Source organism: Scyliorhinus torazame, chromosome 1, assembly GCF_047496885.1.
Source record: "Scyliorhinus torazame isolate Kashiwa2021f chromosome 1, sScyTor2.1, whole genome shotgun sequence".
Classification (NCBI taxonomy): Eukaryota; Metazoa; Chordata; class Chondrichthyes; order Carcharhiniformes; family Scyliorhinidae; genus Scyliorhinus; species Scyliorhinus torazame.
Window position 1 is genome coordinate 146,066,289 of NC_092707.1, and position 26,761 is coordinate 146,093,049.

At 42.3% G+C, this 26,761-nt stretch overlaps 1 protein-coding gene across 1 annotated transcript in view; it reads right to left on the bottom strand.

The window, feature by feature from the left end:
• Positions 1 to 1,237: 1,237 nt before the first annotated feature.
• Positions 1,238 to 26,761, bottom strand: part of LOC140414211 (mannosyl-oligosaccharide 1,2-alpha-mannosidase IA-like) — a 187,214-nt gene continuing 161,690 nt past the window's right edge. The window contains exons 11-12 of the mRNA XM_072500965.1: positions 25,937 to 26,052; positions 1,238 to 17,971 (exon numbers count right to left, since the gene is read on the bottom strand). Coding sequence (XP_072357066.1) covers positions 17,842 to 17,971; positions 25,937 to 26,052 — 246 coding nt within the window. The 3' untranslated portion in view covers positions 1,238 to 17,841. The remainder of the gene's footprint in view (positions 17,972 to 25,936; positions 26,053 to 26,761) is intronic.

Here is a 26,761-nt window from a genome sequence, read left to right on the forward strand (position 1 = left end):
AATGTGTGTCGGTACTGGGGGGAATGAATGTTTAAGGTGGTAGATGGAGTTCCAATCTCGGACAATGTTGAGCTTTGTTGTTGGAACTGCACTCATCCAGGGAAGTGGAGAGTATTTCATCTTACTCCTGACTAGTGCCTTGTCATAAGGCTTTGGGGAGTCATGAGCTGAGTTACCGGCCACAGAATCCCCAGCCTCTGATTTGCTTTGGCATCCACAGTATTTATATGGTTGATCCACTTAAGTTTCTGGTCAATGGCAACTCTCAGGATATTGATGATACTCAGTGATGGTAATACAGTTGAATGTGAAGGGAAGATGGTTAGATTCTCACATTGCTCATGGTAATTACTTGGCGCTTATGTGGTGCAAATGTTATTTTTATGTTAATTGTGTATTTTATGTACCATGCATTTTATGGTTGCCCTATGTATTTTCTTTTCATGTATAAATGATTTATCTGAACTGCACACAGAACAATATTTTTCACTGTACCTCGGTACACGTGACTATAAAGAAATCCAAATCGCCACTTATTAGCGTAAGCCTGAATGCATGCTGGAGGCATCATGATGGAGAGGATAATACAATACCCAGAATCAATTCATCATGGTGTATATGTGGAATAGGACACCCACGGAGGGAGGTAGTGTGGAACAATTTATTTATTTTTAAAAAATAAATTTAGAGTGCCCAATTCATTTTTTCCAATTAACAGGCAATTTAGTGTGGCCTAGCCTGCACATCTTTGAGTTGTAATAATAATATTAATAATCACATTGTCACAAGTAGGCTTCAATGAAGTTACTGTGAAAAGCCTCTAGTCGCCACATTCCAGTGCCTGTTCGGGGAGTCTGGTCCGGGAATTGAACCCGCGCTGCTGCCTTGTTCTGCATTACAAGGCAGCTGTTTAGCCCACTGTGCTAAATCAGCCCGTGGGGGCGAAACATGGGGAGAATGTGCAAACTCCACAGTGACCCAGAGCCGGGATCGAACCTGGGACCTCGCCGCCATGAGGCAGCAGTGCTAACCACTGCACCACCGTGCTGCCTAGTGTGGAACAATTTAAGTGGGAAATGACAGTCATTGAGGAAGAGGTACAGAATTTTTTTTTTTTTTTTTTATACTGGTGTTGCACTTCAGTGTTTCACATAAATGTTGTCCTTTTTTTACTGCTGTGTGTAAGATTTATAAGAATTCAATATATTCTATACTTAAAACAATATGATAGCACACATGATAATATAGCAATCTTTAATTATAAAGGATATTAGTTACAATATACCAAATTTATTACATTTTGGTCTTTTATGACTTGAAAAAATTACATATATTAAACCATTAGAAAAAGTCCACATCAATTTTGCATCCATTGTATAACTGCAATCTTGCAATTAGCTTCCATTACAATTTTAAAATTAAATGAAATCACAATATACTTATCAACACAATTCCAGAAGCAAACTTTATACATGTGTTCTAAAGGGAAAATAACACAAGTATGTCCAAGAAAATGAAAATACCTTACAACATAGAATAAAAGGTGTCCTCTCCTTATTCCTGCTTTAGTCCCTTACCACAATGCAAGCACAACAATCAAAAATGATCAATTTCACTTCACTCAACTCCTCAATCTTGCAATTTGCAAAACCATGTTTTGTAATTTTCTTAACTGTATAAATCACAGAATTAAATTCATATACACTATATGCAGTGTTCACAATTGTACAATGAATTGTACAAGGAACACTCCGTTTGTAAACTAGCGCAACAGATCGTTTTACTAATTATCAGTACATTAAAGTGAAATTAGGTGCTGTATATTCCATTGTTTTCCTTTAAGAGCATATAGTGGCCTTGTGTAATTTTTGAATTGTACAGTCAAGATACACTTTTACATAACAGAATCACTTCATTTAATAATAACTCAACAAAGAAACAATATTTTAACAGGGCAGCACTTGGCAAGTGCAGATTTTAACAAGGCATTTCTCAAAGAGAACTGATTGGTGTATACATTGTTAAACATAATAGCACTAGCACAAATTCCATGCACACTTGATACAGATGCAGTGAACATATAATACAAAGCAAAAGGGTTTTGACAACTGTATCTCAAAGATTTCTAATAGAATTAAGCTAGATTAATTTAAATTTAATGCATGTCAACCTGCTGAAGGCATTGCTATGAAATCTAAGAGGTGAAATAGTTACAGGATAACTGGACATTTAAGCTCAATGCTAAAAGCCAAAATCATTGTTGCTGAAAGGAAAATATTTCCATTTTCCCAATCTCCATGCTTCAAAGCTATGAATACGCATTCCATGTGCTTCAGATTATTGCTTATTCTTTACTGTGTAAACATTAACCTGTGTGGACCTTAAAGGTAAGGAACCAATGAAAGATGCACACAAACAACAATTATTATTGTTATCCATGAGTCAATACATGCACTTAAGTCAGGAATGATTTAGACATATTAATATATCAATCTGGGCCATTGTAACCTGTCGGTAGTCAAGCAATGTTGTAAGATGACAGAATTCTCCGCATTGTTTCCATACATTTTAAAATAATGTTGTGAACGCAAGATTTTATTTGACTGATTAGTCTAAAAGGAAGTGATTTTATAGTTATCCTGAGGGTTTGACAATTTGATAGTTGTATCATCACATCATCTTCAAGAGAGAAAAAAAATTGTAAGCTCCATTGCAGTACAGCTATTTTATTGAAAATCAATGAGAAAATTTAATTAATAAAAGCTCAGACTAAAGTCTGCTCTCACATGTATTTTGAAAAGGGAATTTGTGTCTGAAAAGACTGAATCGATAGACTACTTAAGTAACAGTTTCCATTATGGAAAATGTTAGTGTTAGAAAGAGACAATTTTCTTTAGGGATTAAGACAGAAGCTATTTTGTTGGAGTTAAGAAAACACAGATGAGCTATTAATAATATAAGAGAAGAGAAGCAGTATTAGGCTATGGATCTCTCATGTCTGCTCCATCATTCAATAAGATTATGGCTGAACCTCTATACCAACATTACCTTCCCACGTCACCAAATAGTGGGATGATGATAGAGGAGCAGATCTGCAAGAAAATTACCGAGATGTGCAATAATACATAAAACATTGAAGTGCTATATAAATGAAAATTGTTGAGTAATAAAAGCAAGAGATTTAAACTTCCCAAATACTGAATGGGCACTGACTGTGTTGAAGAGAGGGGGAAAGATGTCGGAAATGTGTTGAGAAGAACTTTGTCCCAACAAGGCACTGCTGGATCTGTTCGTGGGGAAAGGAAGGTCAAACAAAAAAGTCACAGTGACTGAGTTTCGCAAGAATAATGATCATGGGTATTATCAGGATTAAATGAGTTACAAACGACAAGGGGCAATCTAGAATAAAAATACTTGACTGGAGCAGGGATAAATTTAGTAGGAATAATGACAGGAGATAATACAAGTTAAATGGTACAATTATAAAAGGGGTGCAAGTGGAGAGAAACGCAAGTGTGTTTGAAGGCAGCAGGTCTGGTTAAAAAAAGTTAATAAGAACTCCAGTATTCTGGACTTTATAAGAGGCAAAATATACAAAAGCCAGGAAGTTATGCCAAACTTATATAAAATGTTTGTTTGGTCCCAGCAGGAATATGGTGTCCAATTCAGGGCACCAAACTTTAGGAATGACGTGAAGGCTTTGGAGAGATTATAGAAAAGGTTAACTGGAACAGTTCCAGGGATGAGGGATCACAGTTATGTGAACAGGCTGGAAAATCTGTGATTGTTCTCCTTGGAGCAGAACGGTGAAGAAGAGTTTTGATGGAGGTGTTCAAAATCACAAAAAGGTTTAGAAAGAATGAATCAAGAGCAACTGAAAGGTCAAAAACCAGATGGCACAGCTTTAAAGTGGTTGATAAAAAACTAGAGGCAAGAAATGTGAGGAAAAAACATGTTTACAGAACAGGTGGTGAGAATTTGAAATGCATTGCCCAATAGGGTGGTGGAAACAGATACAACATAGCCTTCAAAAAGAAAATGGAATAAATACGGAGGAAAAATTGCAGGGATATGGGGAAAGAGCAGGGGTGTACGACTCAGTGGATTGCTCTTCAAAAGAGTCAAAGACCCTCTTCAACATTGATTCTATGATTCCCGTGTGGAACTGAGCCATACAACTAGAGTTCTTAGAGTCAATTCTAAGTTAGTTGATCTCAGTTGTACAAATCTACCATCATTCGCGGTGCAGACCATATTTATCCATTCGGCAATTACAGGAAGTTACTTCCTTTTAAAAAAATACCTATGAAGATTTTGAGTAATATTCAGTCGGAATACTATTAATAATTTATTCGATCTAATACTGATGGAGAATAAAATAGCTGTACTGTGGAGAATCTTGCACATCCTTTTCCCAAAAGTCGTGCTGTTGGGACATTCTGAATTCGCCCTCGGTGTACCCGAACAGGTGCCGGAATGTGGCAACTAGGGTATTTTCACAGTAACTTCATTGCAGTGTTAATGTAAGCCTACTTGTGACAATAAAGATTATTATTCTGGTTATATATTTCAGGATTGTGGATATTAAAGTACTGGAAAGCAGAGTGAAATGGGTATGAATCACACAGAATACAGTCTAATGCACTAAAAATTTATTAGAAGACTAAATTGTTTTCAGCTTGGTGGGGGGTAGAAACTGATTTAAGATCTCTTTTAAACAGTGGATTCTGCATTAGAAGCATATGCCCAGTCACCAGCAACCGTTGGTTGCTCTAGTTAATTTAAATAGAATTTAAATATAGAGATAATTTAATTCTATTTAATTGAAATAAATTCTGGGCTGCCATCACTACTCAATATGTTCATTGGCAATTCGTCTAATAGGAGGATCACAATCGCACATAACACTACTTCAAGGCAGCTTCACATCCTTCAAAAGGAAAGTTTTTGGCTGCGGGTAATGGTCACTGAAGATCGCTGGTGACGGTAGGCAGAAGCAAGGCCCCCTCATTTTTGTGATGTTGTTTTGGGGGGGGGGGGCTGCAAGAAGATATGCAGGAACACTGTACAGCACAACTGAGCAGAGATAGCAGAGTAGGTGAGCATTGTTCCCAGAACATGGTACAATGACCTCACCAGGCCAGTTAAAATAAACCTATCTCATATTTCTCAATATTCTCTGCATTACATCTAATCTTAGCAGTCTAAAAATCTCCTATTTATCTCAGAATCACTGCAGCACAATTCTTTCTTTCTTCAATTATTCTGTTCCTATTGCTGCTACTCTCCTCAAAGCTCTGCCATCTTTTAAAGATAAATTTAGAGTACCCAGTTATTTCCCCCCCCCCCCAATTAAGGGGCAATTTAGCGTGGCCAATCCACCTACCCTACACATCTTTTGGGTTGTGGGAGCGAGACCCACGCAGACAAGGGGAGAATGTGCAAACACCACACGGACAGTGACCCAGGGCTGGGATCGAACCCGGGTCCTCGGCGCCATAAGGCATCAGTGCTAACACTGCGCAACCGTACAGCCCAGGTCTGCCATCGTTATCATAAAAGAAACACTATTTAAGCTGACATACACCTACTCAAAACATCTCACTACTCCAACACTTTCTTGCAGGTCAAACCCATACACAATAGGAAGGAACAGGCAACCACATCTCATCGCTCTCATTGAGCGTTAGAGGATAGGATTTGCAAGATTGCCACCATTTTTCCTTTGTTCTTTTCTCACTTAAATCCTACCCTCAGCTCCTTCCGCATCATGTAAGCCAGTGCCATTGTTGCTCCTGACAGGCAGATGAGTCAGGTAAGCTCAGGTTGCCTGCAGTCGAGTCTTTAAAAGTCTGAGCTTTTCAAGATTACCTACCATAGCCATTTCAAGTGGCCTCAGTAGAAATTCAGCAGCCATTTCTCTTAAGCTGAATCAACTAGAAACTACTTCAAAGAGTGCTAGAACAAGTAAACACAGAAGGCTGACACTATGGTTTTACATGAGTAATCTATAAATCTAAAAAAGTTATCAATCATGTAACCATTTGTCAAATCAAGACTGGAGTCTTGGGAACAGTAGAGTGAAATATTTGTAGTTTGATGTGGTCTTCATAATTTTAATGATGCAACAGAATGCCTACGAAGGTGCACTGATTGAGGGTCATGATGGTGTCAAGGTTAGATCAGATGGAAGGGCACGTGTTGGAGCTCTTGTGGAGGGGAGGGAAGATTCAGAGAATCTCTTGTCAATAATTTCTATCCTATGGTTCTCGCAGCTCTCAGTTCTGGACCGTACTCCTCTACATCCTCTGGGGTCCCTCATTCCCTTGTTTATTTTTCACCCCATTCCTTCCTCCCCAAGGCAAGTGGCAAGTCAATTCCTTTTCCACTGTTCAATTACAGAACATGCAACAAACTATTCTGAACTGTGACATTTGTTGTGCTGCACACAAGGGGCAGAATTTTCAGAGCCCATTCGCCACGAACGCAATTCCCGTTAAGGTTGCTATCTCTTGCGAGAGGACCACAACAGGATTTGCGGCAGCGAGATCTCCGTTTGAGATCCCCCCCCCCCATCAGCAATGTAATCAGGTTCACACCCAATAAATTACCATCAAGTGGAATGCACTTTAATATTCAGAAATGGCTTAATGTTGTTGTTTCTGTGGTCATCAGATGTTCCCACCCATTGGTGTGATGCAACGCCTGTGGGAATCACTACTGATTTCTAAAAACGAAAATCAGTTCTGATGACCAGGTGGGGCCTCCAACGGGAGCATAGACCCTGGGTGGTGAGGGACATGCCCCCACCCCCCTGCCAGTGCCTCAGGGTTGGGTCCTCTAGGGATCCCATTGTGGGAAGGGGCAATGGTTGGGGGGGCGGTGGAGCTACTGTGCCTTCATTGTGGCGATGGAGGGAGACAGATTTGGGGTGAGGGGTGCCAGTGAGGATGAGGAGTTGTGTCACCATTATGCCAGCGTGGTGTGTGTGTGGGGGGGGGGGGGGGGAAGAGAAGAGACCCCTACCATTCAGTGGTGGTTTGGGGCGGGGGTGGGGTGTTCCCCTGGTCTGTCTGGCCCCAATGTTCGGGGGGGGGGGGGGGGCGGCTTGAACTTCACATTGAGATCAGGGCACCCTTTATAAAAGGGACCTCGATCTCCGAATCCCAGCTTTGCCGGCGGGTTTCCATCACCTCGCTGTGAGATGCTCACCAGCACTTCCAAATTGCAGAGTGCAGTTTGATCTGGCTAGAAAAGGCAGCTGTGAATCCACAGAGTTTCGCACTGCCTTTCTTGCCTGATCCAGCCAAGTCTTTTATCCGGACAGTGAAACCATTGGGCACCATTTAATGGAGGCAAGAGGCCCACATCACCTTTTCTATGGCAGGCTCGCCAGATTATGTGCTACTCAGGCACTTAATTAGACAGCAGCAAGACTCACCTGGGATCAAGGACCCTAGGGACACAAGTCCCATCTGCCAATTAGAGGCAAAGTGGTACCCATTGGAGCTAAATACGTGGCTAAACTGGTGGTGTAGGAGGGAGGGTTTCAGATTTCTGGACCATTGGGATCTCTTCCGGGGCAGGTAGGACCTGTACAAGAAGGAAAAGTTGCATCTAAACTGGAGGGGCACCAATATCCTGGCTGGGAGGTTTGCTAGAGTCACTCAGGAGGATTTAAACTAGTATGGCTGGGGGGTGGGAACCAGAGCGTCAGCTTAGTAGATGTAATAACTGATGGGGACATAGAGAACAAAAATAAGAGCACAACATCACCCTCAGGCAAAGCAAAAAAGGTGACAAGTATGAGAAGGGAGGTGGTCAATGAAGGACTGAAGGTGTTGTACCTAAATGCACATAGTATACGGAACAAGGTATATGAACTTATTGCGCACATTGAAATTGGCCGTTACGATGTTGTGGGCATCACAGAGACGTGGCTACAAGGGGATCAGGGCTGGGATCTAAATATCCAAGGATATGTGTCCTATCGATAGGACAGGCAGAGGTGCAAAGGGGGCTGGATTGCATTGTTAGTAAGGAATGAAGTTAAATTGATAGCAAGGAGCGATATAGGACCAGAAGGGATAGAATCTCTGTGGTTAGCGTCGAGGAATTGTAAAGGTAAAAAGACCCTGATGGGAGTGATGTACAGGCCCCCTAGCAGTAGTCACGACGTGGGGCAGAAAAATCAGGAGAGAGAAAAGGCATGTAAAAAAGGAATATTACAATAATCATGGGGGACTTCAATATACAGGTGGACTGGGAAAATCAGGTTGGTAATGGATCCCAAGAAAAGGAATTTGTGGAATGTCTAAGAGATGTTTTTTTGGTGCAGCTTGTGGTAGAGCCCAGTAGGTAATAGGCAATTCTGGATTTGGCGATGTGTAATGAGTCAGACTTGATTAGGGAACTTGAGGTAAAGAAATCCTTAGGGAGCAGTGACCACAATATGATAGAATTTACTCTGCAGTTTGAGAGGGAGAAGCTGCAATCAGATGTAACAGTATTACAATTAAATAAGGGAAACTACAAAGACATGAGGGACGGCTGGCCAGAGTTGATTGGAAAAGGAGCCTAGCAGAGAAGACCGTGGAACAGCAATGGCATGTGTTTTTGGGGGTTATTCGGGAGGCACAATAAAATTCATCCCAAGGAGGAGGAAACATGCTATAAAGGGAGGACAAGACATCCATGGCTGATGAGGGAAGTCAAGGACAGCATAAAAGAAAAAGAAAAAGCATACAAAGTGGCGAGTATTAGTGGGAAGGCAGAGGATTGGGAAGCCTTTAAAAGCGGGCAAAGGACAATTAAAAAAGTAATAAGGGAGAAGATGAAATATGAGTACAAGTTAGCTAGTAATATAAAGGAAGACATTGGACCACTGGAAATTGAGGTTGGCAAAGTAATAATAGGAAACAAAGAAATGGCAGAGGGACTGAATAGTTCCTTTGCAACAGTCTTCATGGTGGAAGACACCAGTGGAATGCCAGAACTCCAGGAGAATCAGGGGACAGAGTTGAGTGTAGTTGCCATCACCAAGGAGAAGGTTCTGGGGAAACTGAAAGGGCTGAAGGTGGATAAATCACCTGGACCAGATGTACTACACCCCAGGGTTCCAAAAGAGATAGCTGGGGAGATTGTGGCGGTATTGGTGGTGATCTTTCAGGAATCACTGGAGGCAGAGAGGGTCCCAGAGGACTAGAAAGAGGCTAATGTAACATTGCTGTTTAAGAAGGGAGGGAGGCAGAAGATGGGAAATTATAGACTGGTTAGCTTGACTTCGGTCATTGGTAAGATTTTGAGTCCACTATTAAAGATGAGATTGCGGAGTACTTGGAAGTGCATGATAAAATAGGTCTGAGTCAGCATGGCTTCGTCAAGGGGAGGTCATGTCTGACAAATCTGTTACTTTAAGGAGGTAACAAGGAAGTTAGACAAAGGAGAACCAGTGGACGTGATTTATTTAGATTTCCAGAAGGCCTTTGACAAGGTGCCACATAGGAGACTGTTAAATAAGTTAAGAGCCCATGGCGTTTCGGGTAAGATCCTGGCATTGGTAGAGGATTGGCTGACTAGCAGAAGGCAGAGAGTGGGGATAAAGGGGTCTTTTTCAGGATGGCAGCCAGTGACTAGTGGTGTGCCCCAGGGGTCGGTGCTGGGACCACAACATATCACAATATACGTTAACGATCTGTAAGAAGGAACTGAAGGCACTGTTGCTAAGTTTGTAGATTATACAAAGATATGTAGAGGGACAGGTTGTATTTAGGAAGTAGGCGGGCTGCAGAAGGACTTGGACAGGCTAGGAGAGTGGGTAAAGAAGTGGCAGATAGAATACAATGTGGAAAAGTGTGAGGTTATGCACATTGGAAGGAGGAATGGAGGCACAGACTATTTTCTGAATGGGGAAATGCTTAGGAAATCAGAAACAGAAAGGAACTTGGCAGTCCTTGTTCAAAATTCTCTTAAGGTTAACGATCAGTTTCAGTCGGCAGTTAGGAAGGCAAATGCAATGTTAGCATTCATGTTGAGAGGGCTAGAATACAAGACCAGAGATGTACTTCTGAGGCTGTACAGGGCTCTGATCAGAACCCATTTGGAGTATTGTGAGTGGTTTTGGTCCCCGTATCGAAGGAAGGATGAGCTGGCCTTGGAAAGGATCAGAGGAGGTTCACAAGAATGATCCCTGGAATGAAGAGCTTGTTGTACGAGGAATGGTTGAGGACCCTGGGTCTGTACTCGTTGGGTGTTTGGAAGGATGAAGGGGGATCTTATTGAAACTTACAGGATACTGCGAGGCCTGGATAGAGTGGACGTGAAGAGGATGTTTCCACTTTTAGGAAAAACGAGAAGCAGAGGATACAATTTCAGACTAAAGGGATGATCCTTTAAAACAAAGATGAGGAGGAATTTCTTCAGCAGAGGGTGGTGAATCTGTGGAACTCTTTGCCACAGAAGGCTGTGGAGGCCAAATCACTGAGACAGAGATGGATAGGTTCTTGATTAATAAGGGGATCAGGGGTTATGAGGAGAAGGCAGGAGAATGGGGATGTTAAAAATATCAGCCATGATTGAATGAATGGAGCAGACTCGATGGGCTGAGTGGTCTAATTCTGCTCCTATGTCTTATGGGGGCCTAATATTGTTGCTTGATCTTAAGTTAAGAGAGTGGTGGCAGGAGGGAGGTCACAGGTAGGGGTTGCAGATGAAGATGGGGGAAGGGGCTAACAGCAAGGTCAGAGGATGACTCTCGGGAGTGGGCCTCCCAATGATGGGTCCCTCGATCAGGTACAGAGAACCTTGGAATGAGAGGATTCCCCTCTGCCCTCGGGAGCCCACAAGCAACCCAACATGGTCGTTGTGCTCCTCACATATTGAACCTGCTATTGGGTTAATATCAACGGAAGCAGGATAAAACTGTTAAGTGAGCATTAATTGGAGAGGGCATTAAATTCCACCCGCTGTTTCAGAGCAATAGTTTCCTCAATCCAAGATTACATCTGCCCCCAGAATGCATCCTGCCATTTGTTAGTCTGTTGGAATAGTGGGGGTATTAGGATTGTCGCAGTGAGAGAGTATCATAACTAGTGCCAAGAAATCAGAAACTGACCTGACATATTTATGAGCACATGCAGTAAGTTGCACATTGAGTGAATGGAAGCACTTCCTATTCAGAAACAAGAGTAGGTTTGCAACACGGTTCATAAACCCACGTGGTGCAGTCTATGACCCTACTGGAATCCACCGATCCGGGCTTTCTCCCTACTTGTCTGTCTCCACGGAGAAGAATTGTCACCTCACAGAAATAGCATTGCCTTCTCCCCTTTTTCTTGCAGCACCTGCAAGTCTTTCTCCTGCTCTGGAAGTCTCAAGATTAAGCTAATCTTAAGAAAGAGTTAAGGATCTCCATAAACTCCTTCTTCCAAAACATTTCACATTCAAACTAGTCAAAGTAGCCAAAAGCTTGATAGACTAAAACAAATAATCAGAGACTTAACTTATTGGAGGCAAGGATCCCTTTATGTAACACTTGTGATGATTGCTTGTCAACTGTTCATGCCAAGAATTGCTGGGCAGAGTAAACAAGTCATCTTTCAAGCATGTACACATAGAAATTGCATTCAGCATCTGGATTCAGGCAACTGCCAGACATCCTTTTTAAAATTAAGGGGCTATTTAGTGTGGCCAATCCACCTACCCTGTACACCCTGTGGGGGGTGAGAGACACACAGACGTGGGGTGAATGTGCAAACTCTACACAGACAGTGACCCAGGGCCAGATCAAGTCCGGGTCCTTGGTGCTGTGGGGCAGCACTGCTAATCACTGTGCCATGCCGCCCCAACTGCCAGACATCTAATGAATATGCAAACCAATACAGTGTCAAGTCCACTGGATGCTGGACTGTGTGTTAAATGCGAGGAACACAAATCAATGTCCATAAGAGAAGGGGTACACGTTTGATACCCAAACATTTCACTTTCTGAACTGAGCAGCTGCACAAAGGAAAGGGCTGAGCACGGGTTTGGCATCCAGTTGGAAGTGGAAAAATCAGAGGATAATTTATCCCTGGTTAGTTTTAAAAAAAAAAATTGTTCATGGGATATGGGCGTCCCTAGCTAGGCCAGCATTTATTGCTCACTCTTAATTGTCTTTGCGGGGACATTTAAGAGTCAACCACGTTGCTGAGGATCCGGAGTCACATGTAGGCCAAATCAGGTAAGGGTAGCAGATTGCCTTCCCTAAAGGACATTAGTGAGCCAGATGGGTTTTATTTATTTATTTTTGAAATGTAAAGTACCTAATTCCTTTTTCCCCAGTTAAGGGCAATTTAGCATGGCCAATCCACCTACCCTGCACATCTTTGGGTTTGGTGGGGTGAGATCCACGCAGACAAGGGGAAAATGTGGAAGCTCAACACGGACAGTGACCTGAGGTTGGGATCGGACCTGGGTCCTCGGCGGCGTAAGATAGCAGTGCTAACCATTGCACCACTGTGCTGCCCGTCAGATCAGTTTTAAGGACAATGGTTTCACGGACATCATTAGACCAATTTGTTAAAAATTCTAAGCAAATTTCACCATCTGCCATGGTCCCCTGTTTCACTACGCCACTGCCTCCCCATCGTTAATGCAGCACATGCTAGCAATCTATTAAGGAAAACATTGTCAGTTACCAGTTTGGGTAATTTATTTTCTGGTCAGATGGAGAAAAAGAATAAAGAAAATATGTTTTATTAAATATAGCAGTATATTGCTGCTTTAAGGAAAAGATGTTTTAAGAAATGCACCCAGATATTCAAATATGTTAAAGTGCACTGACCAGATGAGGGAAGCATTAAAGTGCACTGAGACCAGGTAAAGGTAACATTAAAGTGCAGAGACCTGGGTAAGTGGAAGATTAAAGCTCAGAAGTCAGGTAGGTGGAGTATTTAAGTGCAGAGACCAAGTGAGTGACAAAAGAAAGTACCAAGATCAGATCCGCAGAGCATTAAGCTGCAGAGACCAGATAAGCAGAATATTATTGCACAGAGACCAAGTGAGAACATTACAGTGCACTGAACCACCCTAGAGGTAATTTTTGTTATCCTCCATGCTATGAAACAGGGTTGAGATCCCCAGTGACCTTTCCCAAGAGGCGAAGAAAAAAATCTCCTACTGGCTGCATGAACTATTCAAGTGCACTGAGTCATTCAAAGACAGGGGTATTAAACTAAGAGGGTGGATCAAAGAATTATTTAAAATGTAATGAAAAGTTAGGAAAGAATGAAAAAGTACTGAAAAGCATAGTGAAAATGGTTTGCAAGTGCATCCAGAAGTAAAGATTGCATTAATCTTCACAAGTGGCCAGCGAGTATCAATTTGTTAAGAGGTCAGTTGAACAGAATGAAATCAGGGAGGTTGAGTAAAGGGGCAATTAATAGCAGAAAGGAAAGAGACACCTCAGAACACGAGGACTGTGGTACGTATGGTGCGGAGCATGTTGGACCGCTAACTGTGGTAAGCTGTATAATTTCAGAAAGTGAGCTTGTACCATTCAAAATACAGTTTTCAGATAAACTCAATTCATCCAAACTAATAACAATATATAATTCATTTTATAATGGTATTTTGTTTGGGGGTGGGAGAAAGGCTTCTGATGCTGTGCTACTAATGTTGTGTGTTTCTCAAAACATCTGGATTACAACACTAGAGCCTTTATCTCTGCATTGTGCTTCTTATAAAATTACCTCCAAACATCAAAGCATCTTGAATAAAAAAAAACATACTATTACCTTTCAGGGTAATGCACAAAATCACACATTACAAGGATTTGTAATTATTTCATTCAGTAACTATGTGCTTAACTAAATGATCTTTACTTTGTTGCATTAACCAGATTATGTATTACTAAACAACACAATTGCTATTGTCTGAAGGCGCACTGTACATACATCACAAACAAAAATGAAAGAAACTGCAAATATACAACTGAGATCAGATTGAAAAAGTGCTAGTTTACACCAGAGGAAAAATGTGGAAATAGAAAATACCAGGGGATTACAGGTCAGTTAGTCTTACCCCAGTTATGAATAAACTACCAGGATTCATAACATGGGACAAATTAGCGAAAAATGAGAAAGGCAGTAGCAGTTGTCAACCAGGCCATGGTCAAATTGAATTGAATTTATTTGAAGAATTTATAGAGTGCATAGATGAAGGAGATAAAGGTAATGTTGTATGCTGGACATTCATAGGGTGTTTGATAAGGTGCCATATAAAAGGTTTGTTATGAAAATTAAGGCATACAGTATTAAAAGGATGCTTTTCAGCTTACTAGGAAGCTGGTGGTAGTTTATTCCACCAATCTTTGCTGTAGCGTCTTTTTTCTCCAATTATAGAAATACATTGGGCGTAGGCACAAGGAAATGATTCTGAAAATTGCTGCTAATACCCAATAGTAGGACTGAAATTTGTGAAGAAGAATCCCAGAGATTGGAGGGCATGAATAAATTGGTGGAGTGGAGATATAAGTGGTAGCCACAATCAATACAGAGAAATGTGAAGGAGTTGTTTTTACAGAAAGGAAAACAAATGGAATTATTCCCCAACATGGTCAGATTCTTAACAAAATAGAGGAATAAATCGTTTTTGGCAAAGGGTGAAAAGACCAGTGGTGTAGTGGTAATTCTAGAAGTATACCATATATCATGTCTGAGAATTATTAAATAGCAATCCTTCAAGAAATTTAGATTTTTTAACTCTTTATTTGGTGCATTTTCCAGCATTTGGTGTAGATTTCTTATATATTAGATCTTCTGACATTGATGAGTTAGGTGTGATGAGGAAAGTACTGCAGGAACTAATTGTGACAGGAAGTGATGCTATATTGTAAGACTTTTAATATATCATAGATACAAATGTTGTATATACTGTTTCAAAAGAGAATATACACCCAATAAGTTGGATCCAAATCTATACAATGAGTCATGGACATTCAGGTTTTCTTTTTTTTTTAAACAACATAATCAACCTGTTTCTTGCTTTACTGGTAATGAGAAATTAGTATTGACGATATTGGTGAATATTCCTCTGATAATACCTGTTAAACATTTGTCCAACATCATCAACAGTAATTTCTAACTTTTTGATCTCATAATGAAGTACTATTAATATAATAGCATTTAGTCCAAATAATTGCTGTAATAGCAGCTGTCACATAGTTTTTAAGGGGTTCAGCAAAACGTAGCTGTCCATATGTGGACCTTGTGAGATTTACCACTTTGTGCTTTTAGAGACAGGACCTTAATTTGGAACAATAAAAAGTGAGTAGACTCCAAATGCCCTTCGTTACATGTTGTCAAAAAAACGGGCATCTTCTTGTGTCCAAAAATAAAGTGCATATATCTATAACACCCTTCATTACATCCCAATAAAAGATCATAAAAAGCTGACTGGCATTTTCAGTTTTCAATATGGCAATATTATATATAAAAACAAGATGATGTTGAATTTGTTCAAGATATATAAGGCCACAAGTTAGGGTAGTGTGTGCAGTTCTGGGTATCTCAATAGGGAAGGTTAGTCATGGAAGGGAAACAGTGAAGGTTCACTTGAATGTTACTAGGAATATGAAGTTACAGGAGAGAATTCCATGAAAAATTAGGTAATTGTTCACAGCAAAAAGCAGGTTAAATGGGTAGGTCTGAAAATTATTTCATAATTTTGAAAACCTAATAAAAGATTGTTTTCACTGGTTGGTGAATTGGTAACAAAGAGCATAGACTCAATGATCATAAGAAGAAGGGCAAGGGTTAAATAATCTTTCAAACTGATTTGACGTACTACGGAATTCTCTGATCTCATCCGTTGCTGCCCTGCTGCAAATGAGAATGGAAAATTTGGCGTTCCAGCCAAAACACCATTCACTTTTGGTGGGACCAGAGAATCCCAGCCACGAGTGACGTTGGAGAATCCTAGCCGTAATGTTCACTGAGTGACGTCTATGGTCACTCAGACATTATTTGTAATGGGTTTAGATAGCTATTTGAAAAGTAGGAATATTATAAAATGATACAAGGTTGATGGAATTAAGAGAGAAAAGTGAACTCCAACACAGGTCCAATAGATCAACACCCAGCCCAATAGATCAAATGTCCTTTGAGCCATATGATTCTATGGTCAGATTAATTGCACGAAAGGTAGGTTATCCTGTACTTTAAATCAGAGACAATGTGATCTCCTGGACTAGTTTTGATCCTCAGAGACAAATTTTTCCATATTCCTCCGCAATTGGCTTGGGAAGTTTAATTTGGTGTTTGCCTCTCCCAGGAGATTACATGGTTGGCATGGACTGTATATTTTGTAATACATAATGTGTAGAATACGTTGGAGAGATCAGTGAGTCTTTTCCTGACTGTCATTTTCATAATTGCCCATATGTAGACATTGAAATCAAATGGTATAATTGACATTAGAACGATGCATTAAATTTATAACTGGGCTCAGTCTGAAACAGTATGATTGGGATTTGTGATTGGGATTGAAACAGAACAAAATAACTAAATACAAAATAAATGTAGAATTGAAACTGTAAATGAGGAACAGATCAGAATGAATAAATGTATAACAAATCTGATGAAAGTGTATATTATATTTGAGTAATACATATGGTATCTTTGATTAAAAGTTACGATCGTGGCAAAGTAGGTAATTATCAAACAAAATACACAAGGGGGTGGAGGTGAAATTGGTTTACACCAGCAGGGCAAAAAAATGGCTTGTTGCAAATGGCAGATGATTTTCCAATGTGCAGTTTTTTTTCCATTTAATTTGGAAAATATTGCCAAGAGTTTGAATTTCAGATCAAACAAAAACAACAGGGAAATAAGGAAAGGAGTGATAAGTTTGAACTATTTATCTGTGAAGCTGAGTGGAAAGAAGATCAGATGAGATGAATCGGCTGCCAATTTGCTAAGAACCCATTTCATGCTGCTGGCATTGTACAATTAAATATTGCAGAAAAATCTGGTTGTCTGTATATATTGAAAAAAAGTGAAGTCAATACAATTGGAATACGAATAATAAACATTAAAGTTGTCAAATTCGCCATGGGCAGTAGTGCAAAATGGACAAAACGTAAAAGGAAACTGCTACTGCTCACAATTAATTTTACACCATTAATATTTAACTTCCTGCTTCTTTCCTTCGTATGCTGTTGGCCAAATTAATTATATTCTAATCCGCACTGTTTAACACATTTGCTAATTTAAAAAAAAAACAACAAACATGTTAAGGTAGCACCGAGAAACATTTTATGCAAATATACAAGTCAGTGACCCAGAGAAAATGGATGGCCTAGCCAATAGGTAATGGAACCTTAGAATCCCCAGATGATCATGTCAATGCAATATTTGGTCATAGTACCAGAGAGATGCTCATTTAATTATTAATATAAACAACGGAATATGCATTTACTTTGCTTTACACAAATATATTTTTTATAAAATGAGAAGAAAGTAAAGTAACAGCCTTTACACTTATGAAAATTTAATCCTTTGGTCAGAAAGAACAGAGTCAAATTGATGCTTACATTCTCCCTCATTCAAACCCTGTGTACGAGTAATATATTTCTGAGACTTTGCTTTTAGTGTGGCCCACTACAAGCAGTCAACAGGCCACGCAACTCCTCACAGAGGAAATCAATGTGTCCAAGGCAGATCAAACACCACAACACATCGATTACACCTGCTGACTCTTACTCGTTTCTATCTAAATCAATAAAGGTCCTTTACTGGAAAGGAAATGTATCTCAACCCAAAAGACTGATAAAAGTTAACCCTTTTTCAGGATAGATTTTGTTTACTGATCATTTGTGATCACTTGTTCCTGTGTGTTCCTTTGTATTACAGGCAGTGGATGGGCCTCAGTGTTAAACACCCAATGATCTGGAGACAGCAGTTCATCTTCAGAGAAGAGCACATAAAGGTACCTTGTTTTTGGAGATAAATGAAGAAAAAGATTACTGTACCACTTGAAATAATTAAATCACAGAATGCTACATTTTGCAACAATCATATTCTTTAACTTTGGGCAGAATTTAATGCCTCCCCCTTAGTGAGTTGAGTGTGGGGGGGGGGGGGGGGAGAGAAATACATTAAATCTAGAATACAAGACCAGGGATGTATGGCTGAGGCCGGATAAGACTCTGGTCAGACCCCATTTGGAATATTGTGAGCAGTTTTGGGCCCCGTTTCTACGGAAGGATGTGCTGACCTGGAGAGGGTCCAGAAGAGGTTCATAAGAATGATCCCGGAAGGAGCAGTTGAGAACTCTGGGTCTATATTCGATGGGACTAGAACCCGGCAGCATGGCCTCAGACTGAAGGGATAATCCTTTAAAAAAAGATGAAGAGGAATTTCTTCAGCCAGAGGGTGTGAATCTGTGGAACTCAGTGCAACAAAAGGCTGTGGAGGCCAAGTCACTAAGTGTCTTTAAGACCGAGATAGACAGTGTCTTGATTAATAAGGGGATCAGGGGTTATGGAGAGAAGGTAGTAGAATGGGGATGATAAACGCATTAGCCGATTGAATGGCCTAATTCTGCACCTATATCGTTTGGTCTTATAGGTGACTTGGTAATGAATGGGGAGTCCCCACTGCCTTCCTGCCTTTGCACCAACTAAGTCCATGGCAGAAAGGTTTGTGGACAGCAAAACCTGCTTGGGAATGGATCCCTCGTTCAAAGGCACTGATTGAGGGACCTAGCATCGGGAAGTGGAGGGCAGGAGTAGGAGGTCCCACGCTGCAGCCAGCAAACAAAACTCTGTTGTTTATATTAAGTTCTGCTCTCTGAGAGGGGTCTGTTCTGTTAGATTCTGAAATTTCCAGTATTCTAAATTGGCATTTCACTTGTTTGAGGGGAATATTTCACAGTACCTTGAAGGACTGTTTCTTTTTGCTGTGTTTGTGCCTTTAAATGCTCAAGTGTTTCTCTTATTATATAAACGCTTGAGAAGGAGCACAGGCGGATTTCTCATTGCATCAATGTGAGTTTGTAATATTTGAAAAATATTCAGAGGGTGTGTGGAGATGGGTATGGGATAGTGGTGGTAGCACCTCATTGATACCAAAGGCCTGCTTAATTCCCGCTTTAGACAGGCTCTGAATTTATGCAAATCAAGTTTCTAAGTAGATTTCAGGACCTCATTTGCAATTTTCAGTTATAAATAGACAACAGTTTGCCCGTGTACCAAGACTGGCCAAATTCCTGCCCTCCCATAATTGATTAGGCTGGTAGAATGGCTGCTTCCTCAATGCTGTGTCTTCTTGGGCAGATGTCAAAAAATCAATGTACTTACATTGAAACATAAATGGAAAATAGAAGGTGGTGGCCATTCGGCCTTTCGAGCCTGCTCCACCATTCATGATGATCATCATTGAATTGAACCCGGGTCCCTAGCGCTGTGAGCCAGCAGTGCTAACCACTGTGACGCCGTGCCCCACTTCATCAAGTTCTCAGCCACAATTCCCCCCCCCCCCCCAAAAAAAAATATTCCATAGCCCCAAGAGCTATATCTAATTCCTTCTTGAAATTACACGTTTTGGCCTCAACTACTTTCTGTGGTAGTGAATTCCACAAATTCAACACTCTCTGGGTGAAGAAATTTCTCCCCACCTCAGTCCTAGAAGGTTGACTCCTTATCCTCAAACTATGATCCCTAGTTCTGGAATCCCCCATTTTTTCTGAATTTACCCTCTCTAATGCTGTTAGAATATTATAAGTTTCTAGGAGATCCCCTCTCCCTCTCCTAAACGCCAATGAATATAATCCTAACCGACTGTCATAGGACAGTTCCATCACCCCAGGTATCAGCCTGGTAAACCTTTGCTGCACTCCCTCCATAGAAAGAACATCCTTCCTCAGATAAGGACACCAAAATTGCACACAATGCTCCAGGTATAGCCTCACCAATGCCCGATACAATTGCAGTAAAACATCGCTATTCTTTTTTAAAAAGAAATTCCAATTAAGGGGCAATTTGAAAATCGCTTATTGTCATAAGTAGGCTTCAAATGAAGTTACTGGGAAAAGCCCCTAGTCGCCACATTCCAGCGCCTGTTCAGGGAGGCTGGTACGGGAATTTAACGTGGCCAAGCCACCTACCCTGCACACCTTTGGGCTGTGGTGCGAGACCCACGCAGACAATGTGCAAACTCCACATGGACAGTGACCTGGGGCTGTGATCGAACCGGTCCTCGGACCGTGAGGCAGCAGTGCTAACCATTGCGCCACCTAACATACCTCTTTCTATGCTCAAATCCTTTGTGGGAGGTGCCAATTTTATCCCAGTGTTATTCTTGATTTTCTCCTGGTACATCCTCTTTGGAGATGCTTGGGTGAAACTAGCACCTGTTTGTTAGGTGCTATAAGGCTGCTTAAAGTTCCAAAATGACACCTGTGGCTCACCTCCGACACAGAGCACCTGACACCAGGGGCGGGATCCCCCCCGCCCCCCCCGGCCGGGTCGGAGAAACCCCGGGGGGCGTCGTGAATCCCACCCCGCCGGCACCGGTTTTCAGGCAGGGATCACGCCGTGCCGGTCGAGGGCCGTTGGCAGCGGCCTCCCCGGCAATTCTCCGGGCCCCGATGGGCCGAGCGGCCGTCCATTTTCGGCCAGTCCCGCCGGTGGCGGGCCTGTACCGTGGGGGCACTCCTTCCTTCCACGCCGGCCTCTGTAGGGCTCCGCTATGGCTGGCACGGAGAAGAAACTCCCTGCGCATGCACCAGAACACGCCGACCATTCGGCATCGGTTGGCACCGCTCCGGCGCCGGCCTAGCCCCCGGAAGTGCAGAGGATTCCGCAACTTCCAGGTGGCCTGACGTCGGAGTGGTTCGCGCCGTTCTTGGTGCCGGGCCATCCCACCGATTGTGGGACAATCTCGTGCCATGGGTGCGATTCTTCCCAAAAATTTCTAAGTTAATTTGTGGCAGGTTTTTAAGGAGTTCCCGCGGGCGACTTCCCCACCACTAACAGCCCGTAACTGCCTCCCCGAACAGGCGCCGGAATTTGGCGACTAGGGGCTTTTCACAGTAACTTCATTTGAAGCCTACTTGTGACAGTAAGCGGTTTTCACTTTTTCACTTCACTATTCAATGGCACTTGTCACTTTTCTGGTCCCTGGGGAATTTCTCACAGGCTTACTCCACATTTAGAATTTTATTTAGCACTGGGGAGCTGAAAGAGTGCCCCGATCTCTAAGTGAGCTTGCGGGTCCCCCACACTCCCCACCCGTGTCCAATGTCACCCCCCACACACATGGACACTACCCCACACTCCCCCAAGTTAGGACACCCAGCTATGGGGTCCCTGGGGGTATCCCATCTTCAAGCCCCCCAAGCACCCTTACAGGACCCCCTCCATTCTAGGACCCCCACCCATCATCCCCCTAACCTCCCGGAGGATCCTACTTACCTCTCCTGCACACCCTCACTCTTCATGGCCCCCCTCACCCACTGGCCCTTGGCAGTGCTACCCTGGCACTCAGGCACCCTTGCACTGCCCCCCTGGCATCTAGGCAGTACTCCTGCTGGCTTGGTAGTGCCAGGGTGGCAGTTGTACAGTGCCAAGGTGCCCTCTTTCCAGGGGGAGGGCCAGGGAACCCTGCAGTTACCCTGACCACCCAGAGGTCTCCATTGGCCCGGGAGACCCCCTGGGTGCCATTCCACCTGGTTCACATTTGTGTTAACCAGCACTGATCGGTGCCTGTCTGCAGCCTCCCTGGGGAGGCCGACGAATCAAGGGAGGCTGCTGGATCCCACGCAGGTAGATTGTAAGTATGTTTCCAACCTACCTCCGCGAGTGTCATTCGGTCCCGCCCATTTGGGGCAAGGTTCGACTCCAACATTTCACTGGATTTTGGATAATCCCGGTAGGCGTGGAGGCCGTCGGGAGGGGTGCTGCAAACCTCTCCTAGAATTCTCTGGCCACGTTGCGCTCAAGCGAGAGAACACAGCCGGAGAATCGCGCCCATATTGCTAAAGGAATTTGCGCATATGAACTTAACACTGATTGGCAGTTTGCCAAGGAGGCAGATAATGACATCAATCAGTAATCTCAATAAGCAACATGTACTAATTAAAAGGGATCACCAATTATTTGTACTTTAGTTGTTGATTTATTTCTTCTGGATGTTGTTGCAATTCCACGAGTTGTGGTGCTTTCTTTAGTGTTTAAAGTTTCAGAAGTTTACAGGGAACTTTCTGCTGGATGTTGAAGCAAATTTCTGCTGATTTCAAGGCTTCTGCCCAAACCAATTGATTCCAGTCATAATTACTGTTGGAGGCCTTCCTTTTGGTATGACCAGAATGTGCAGAGACCATGCACAGCAGTGAAGCTGCTCAGAGGAGGAGAAGGGTTCTCAGCCAAAGGCCAAATTGGTCCAAGGTCTTTAGGAAGCAATTCACCCAGCTACACCAACAACCTATGTTTGAAACATCTGTGCTTCATTGAGGAAAGTTGACACTGAAACACAAACTGCTGCAGTCACATCCCCAACTCATAGCAGTGACAGAACCATTGGCTTCATACACATTGCTTTGCTGCGCCTCATGTCAATCTAGCAATGTGCTTGAATTCTGCTCTCTCGATATGAAGCTGGTGTGCGAGCACAAATACTGTATCATAGAATCATTGCTTGGTATCCTGACAACTGTCATGCATTTATTCTGCAGTAGTCCTCTGTGCCAGCTTACTTCAACCACCACAGCAAACCAAAAGAGAGTGGTGACTAGACATTAAGGGTGTCTGCTGATGGCATGGCTCCTGATTCTAGTCTGCAACATATGTACAGCAGGCATAGATAAAATGAAAGCTATGCTACACGAAAAATTTGATAGGACAGACAGTAGGCCTCTGAAGTAACAAATCCATTGCCTGGACTGGAGGTGTAGTAGTACGGGACTGAAAAAGTCCCAAGGCTAGTCAAGGAATTCTGCACAATCATGCCATCATGAGGGAGCAGCCCCTGCCACCATCTAACAGGCGAGATGCTGAGGGCAGAGTTGAGAGTCGCCAAAGACAAAAGAAGGTTTGTTTGTTATTTACAGCACAGGTGGTGGTAATTTGGCCCATTTGTGTCTGCACTGGCTCCCAAAAGAGCAACCCAGCTAGTCCCATTCTCCAGCCCCATTGCCGTAGCCCTCTAAATTCATCACTTTCAAATATATGTATCCAGCTCTCTTTTGAAACTTCCTATGGAATCCACCTCCACCACTCTCCCAGGCAGCACATTCCAAACCCCAACAACTGAGTAAAGAAGTTTCTCCTCATCTCACTCCTAGCTCTCTTGCTGAACATCTTGAAATTGTGACCCCCCTAGTCACTGATATACCAGCTCGTGGAAACATGATATCCTTCTTTACCTTGTCAAAAGTGTTCAGAATTTTGAACACCTCAATAAGGTTGCCTCTTAATCTTCTCTGCTCCAAGGAGAACAAGCCCAATTTCTCCAATCTTTCCTTGTATCTAAACTTCCTCAATCCTGGTATCATTCCAGTAAGTCTCCACTGCACTCTCTCCAGGGCTTTAACATCCTTCCTTAAATAAGGTGCCCAGAACTGAACACAATACTCTGGATGTGGTCTGACCACATTTGTAGAGGAGTAGCAGCACTTCCTTGCTTTTATACTTTATGCCTCTATTTATAAACCCATGGATGCTATAAGCCTTCTTAACACCTGTTTCAACTTGCCTGGCCACCTTCAGAGAATTATACACCTGAATCCTGCTCCCTCTGCTCCTATACTCCCTCAAAGTTGTACCATTGAGCCTATATTTTCTTCCCATATTTCTTTTACCAAAATGCACTACCTCACATGTTGCTGCATTGAAGTTCAAATTTGCCAGGAGTTTGCCCATTTGGCCAACTTGTCAATGTCCCTCTGAAGTCGTTCAATGTCATCCTCACAATTCACTATTCACCCTAGATTAGTATCATCTGCAAATTTAGAGATTTTGCCTTCAACACCGACTTCTAAATCAGTTATATAAATCAGGAAATGCAAGGGTCCCAACTTGAGCCCTGGAAACCACTTTCAACTTGTCTCCTATCTCTTAACCAACTTCTAATCGATGCTACCAAGGACCATCCCAAACATTTTGAATTTTGGAACCGTATCAAATGCTTTCTGAAAGTTTTTTGTTCCAAAGAATCATTATAGCACTTTTTATGACTGCTGTGAAATGCAAATACTTAGTGGAACTATTAGACCTCAAGCAGGTCAAACATTAATTCTCCTTGCTTACCGAAGAAAGACAAGGGGGAACCAATGCATTTATATATACACCAAAGTGACTTCAGCATTTAATGGAGTTAATGTGCGTAATAGAATGATGTCCATCCTAACAACAGAACGTGACTTTTGCTTCTCCATCCCTGCAAGGGACTTGCATTTCTAATAATTTTGCAATATAAGCCCATTTTTACTCTCAATCACCTTCTCAAGGGCATTTTATATATATGCTTATACATATATAAAATAAACAAAACTTGAAAATTAACATGACCCCAGATGCCCGCAAAAAAAAAAAAACAGCAAAAGAAGCAGCACATAACATTGGGTTTATAATTATTAAAGTATGAGATTATAAATCAACATATCATATAAATTTGAAAATCAATGCTTATGCACTTTGTAAAAATATTTAATGCACTCAGATAGGTTTCGGGCAGGCTCGCCAGATTCCCTTGTGTCAGAAAACTCAATGAAGCCCCCCCTCTCCACCCACCCGCATTTTGTAATCAGCCCCTCTTGCCCCCTCCATGTGCACACACATGCATCTCTTCCGAACCACCTCCCCCTACACAGAAACATACCAGCCAGTCTTCTCAATACCGTTGCCCACTCACTTGAGCTGTCTTTGATCTTTTGCCAATCAGTTTAAATTGTATCCTCCGGTTCTTGCTCCATCTGAGAATGGAAACAATTTCTATCTGGACCCCTTATGATTTTCAACACCTCGATCAAATCTCCTCTCAAACTTTTATTCTCCAAAAGAAAAAAAACAGTTTCTCCATTTTATCCACATATCTCAAGTCCCCAATCCCTGGCACCATTCTGGCAAATCTTATGTACACCTCTCGAAATCCTTCTCATCCTTCCTAAATGCAGTGCCCAATATTGGATACAATACTCCACTATTTTCAGGGGAAAACCAATTGAATGTCCACTGACTCTCCAAAGGCAGGTGTTTCCTTCTGGCATTTCATCTGAGTGGCTATTAAGATGCAAGACCGAATTATAAATGTGGCTGACTATTTTACTATGTCCTCACTTGATATTTGAAGATATGCAATCACAACAGTGACCGCCAAATAGTTGACAGCAGCAGGAACCTGAAATGTCTTTTTCCCTCCTTAACCCCAGGGGCCCCCGAGGATAACTATAAAAGCTGTACTATTTCCTGGGCTAAGATAATTCACTCGGCACTTCTCAGGGATTAAACCTGCAACCTGCCAATTTTATTTAACTTAGCTACTCATTGGAATCCCTACAGTGCAGGAGGCCATGTGGCCCATCGAGTCTGCACCAGCCCTTGGAAAGAACGCCCTACCTAGTTCCATGCCCCCACCCTATTCCCGTAACCTCACCACCCTTTTGGATACTAAAGGGGCAATTTAGCATGACCAATCCATCTAACCTGCACATCGTTGGACTGTGGGAAGAAACCAGAGCACCCGGAGGAAACCCACACAAACACGGGGAGAAAGTACAAACTCCACACAGTCACCTGAGGCCAAAATTGAACCCGGGTCCCTGGTGCTGTGAGGCAACAGTGCTAACCACTGTGCCACCGCGCTGCCTGGATTCAATGGTAAGTCAAAGGAGGAATTGTAGTTTTAGTGCTCTATGCAGTTTATCGGAATACATCAGTACCAATCATTTCAGTACTTACTTTAATGTCTCTGCAAGGAAAAAGCTCTGTTGTACATCATCATGGTGTGGCAGGGTACTGTACACATCTCTTATCCCAGAAAATCCAGCCCCTACTCGACAATGCTGCTCCAGAGCCTGTGCAAATAGAAAATTGGGACTAAATTGAGTTTGTTGCACTTCCTCGAAAGCCCCACCTGCCCTAGCCCTGAACTCACATCTTTCTCTAGTTTACCTCCCAAGTCACCCACTCCAAACTCATCTTCTTCATGAGACATTTTTGTACAAGACATTGGTAAGGCCACACATGGAATACTGGGTTCCGTTTTGGTCACCCTATTATAGGAAGGATATTCCTATATCTGGGGCTGTTTAGCACAGGGCTAAATCGCTGGCTTTGAAAGCAGACCAAGGCAGGCCAGCAGCCCGGTTCAATTCCCGTTACCAGCCTCCCCGAACAGGCGCCGGAATGTGGCGACTAGGGGCTTTTCACAGTAACTTCATTTGAAGCCTACTTGTGACAATAAGCAATTTTCATTTTCATTTCATTCATATTGTTAAACCAGAAAGTGTGTCGAAGAGATTTACGAGGATGCTACGAGGACTTGACGGTCTGAGTTATAAGGATAGGCTGGGACTTTTTTTCCCCTGGAGCGTTGAAGGCGTAGGGGTGATCTTATTGAGGTCTATAAAATAATGAGGAGCATAGATAAGGTAGATAGTCAACACATTTTCCCAAAGGTAGAAGAGTCTAGAACTAGAAGGCATAGGTTTAAGGTCAGAGGGGAGAGATACAAAAGAGACCAGAGGGGAATTTTTTTCACAGAGGGTGGTGAGCATCTGGAAC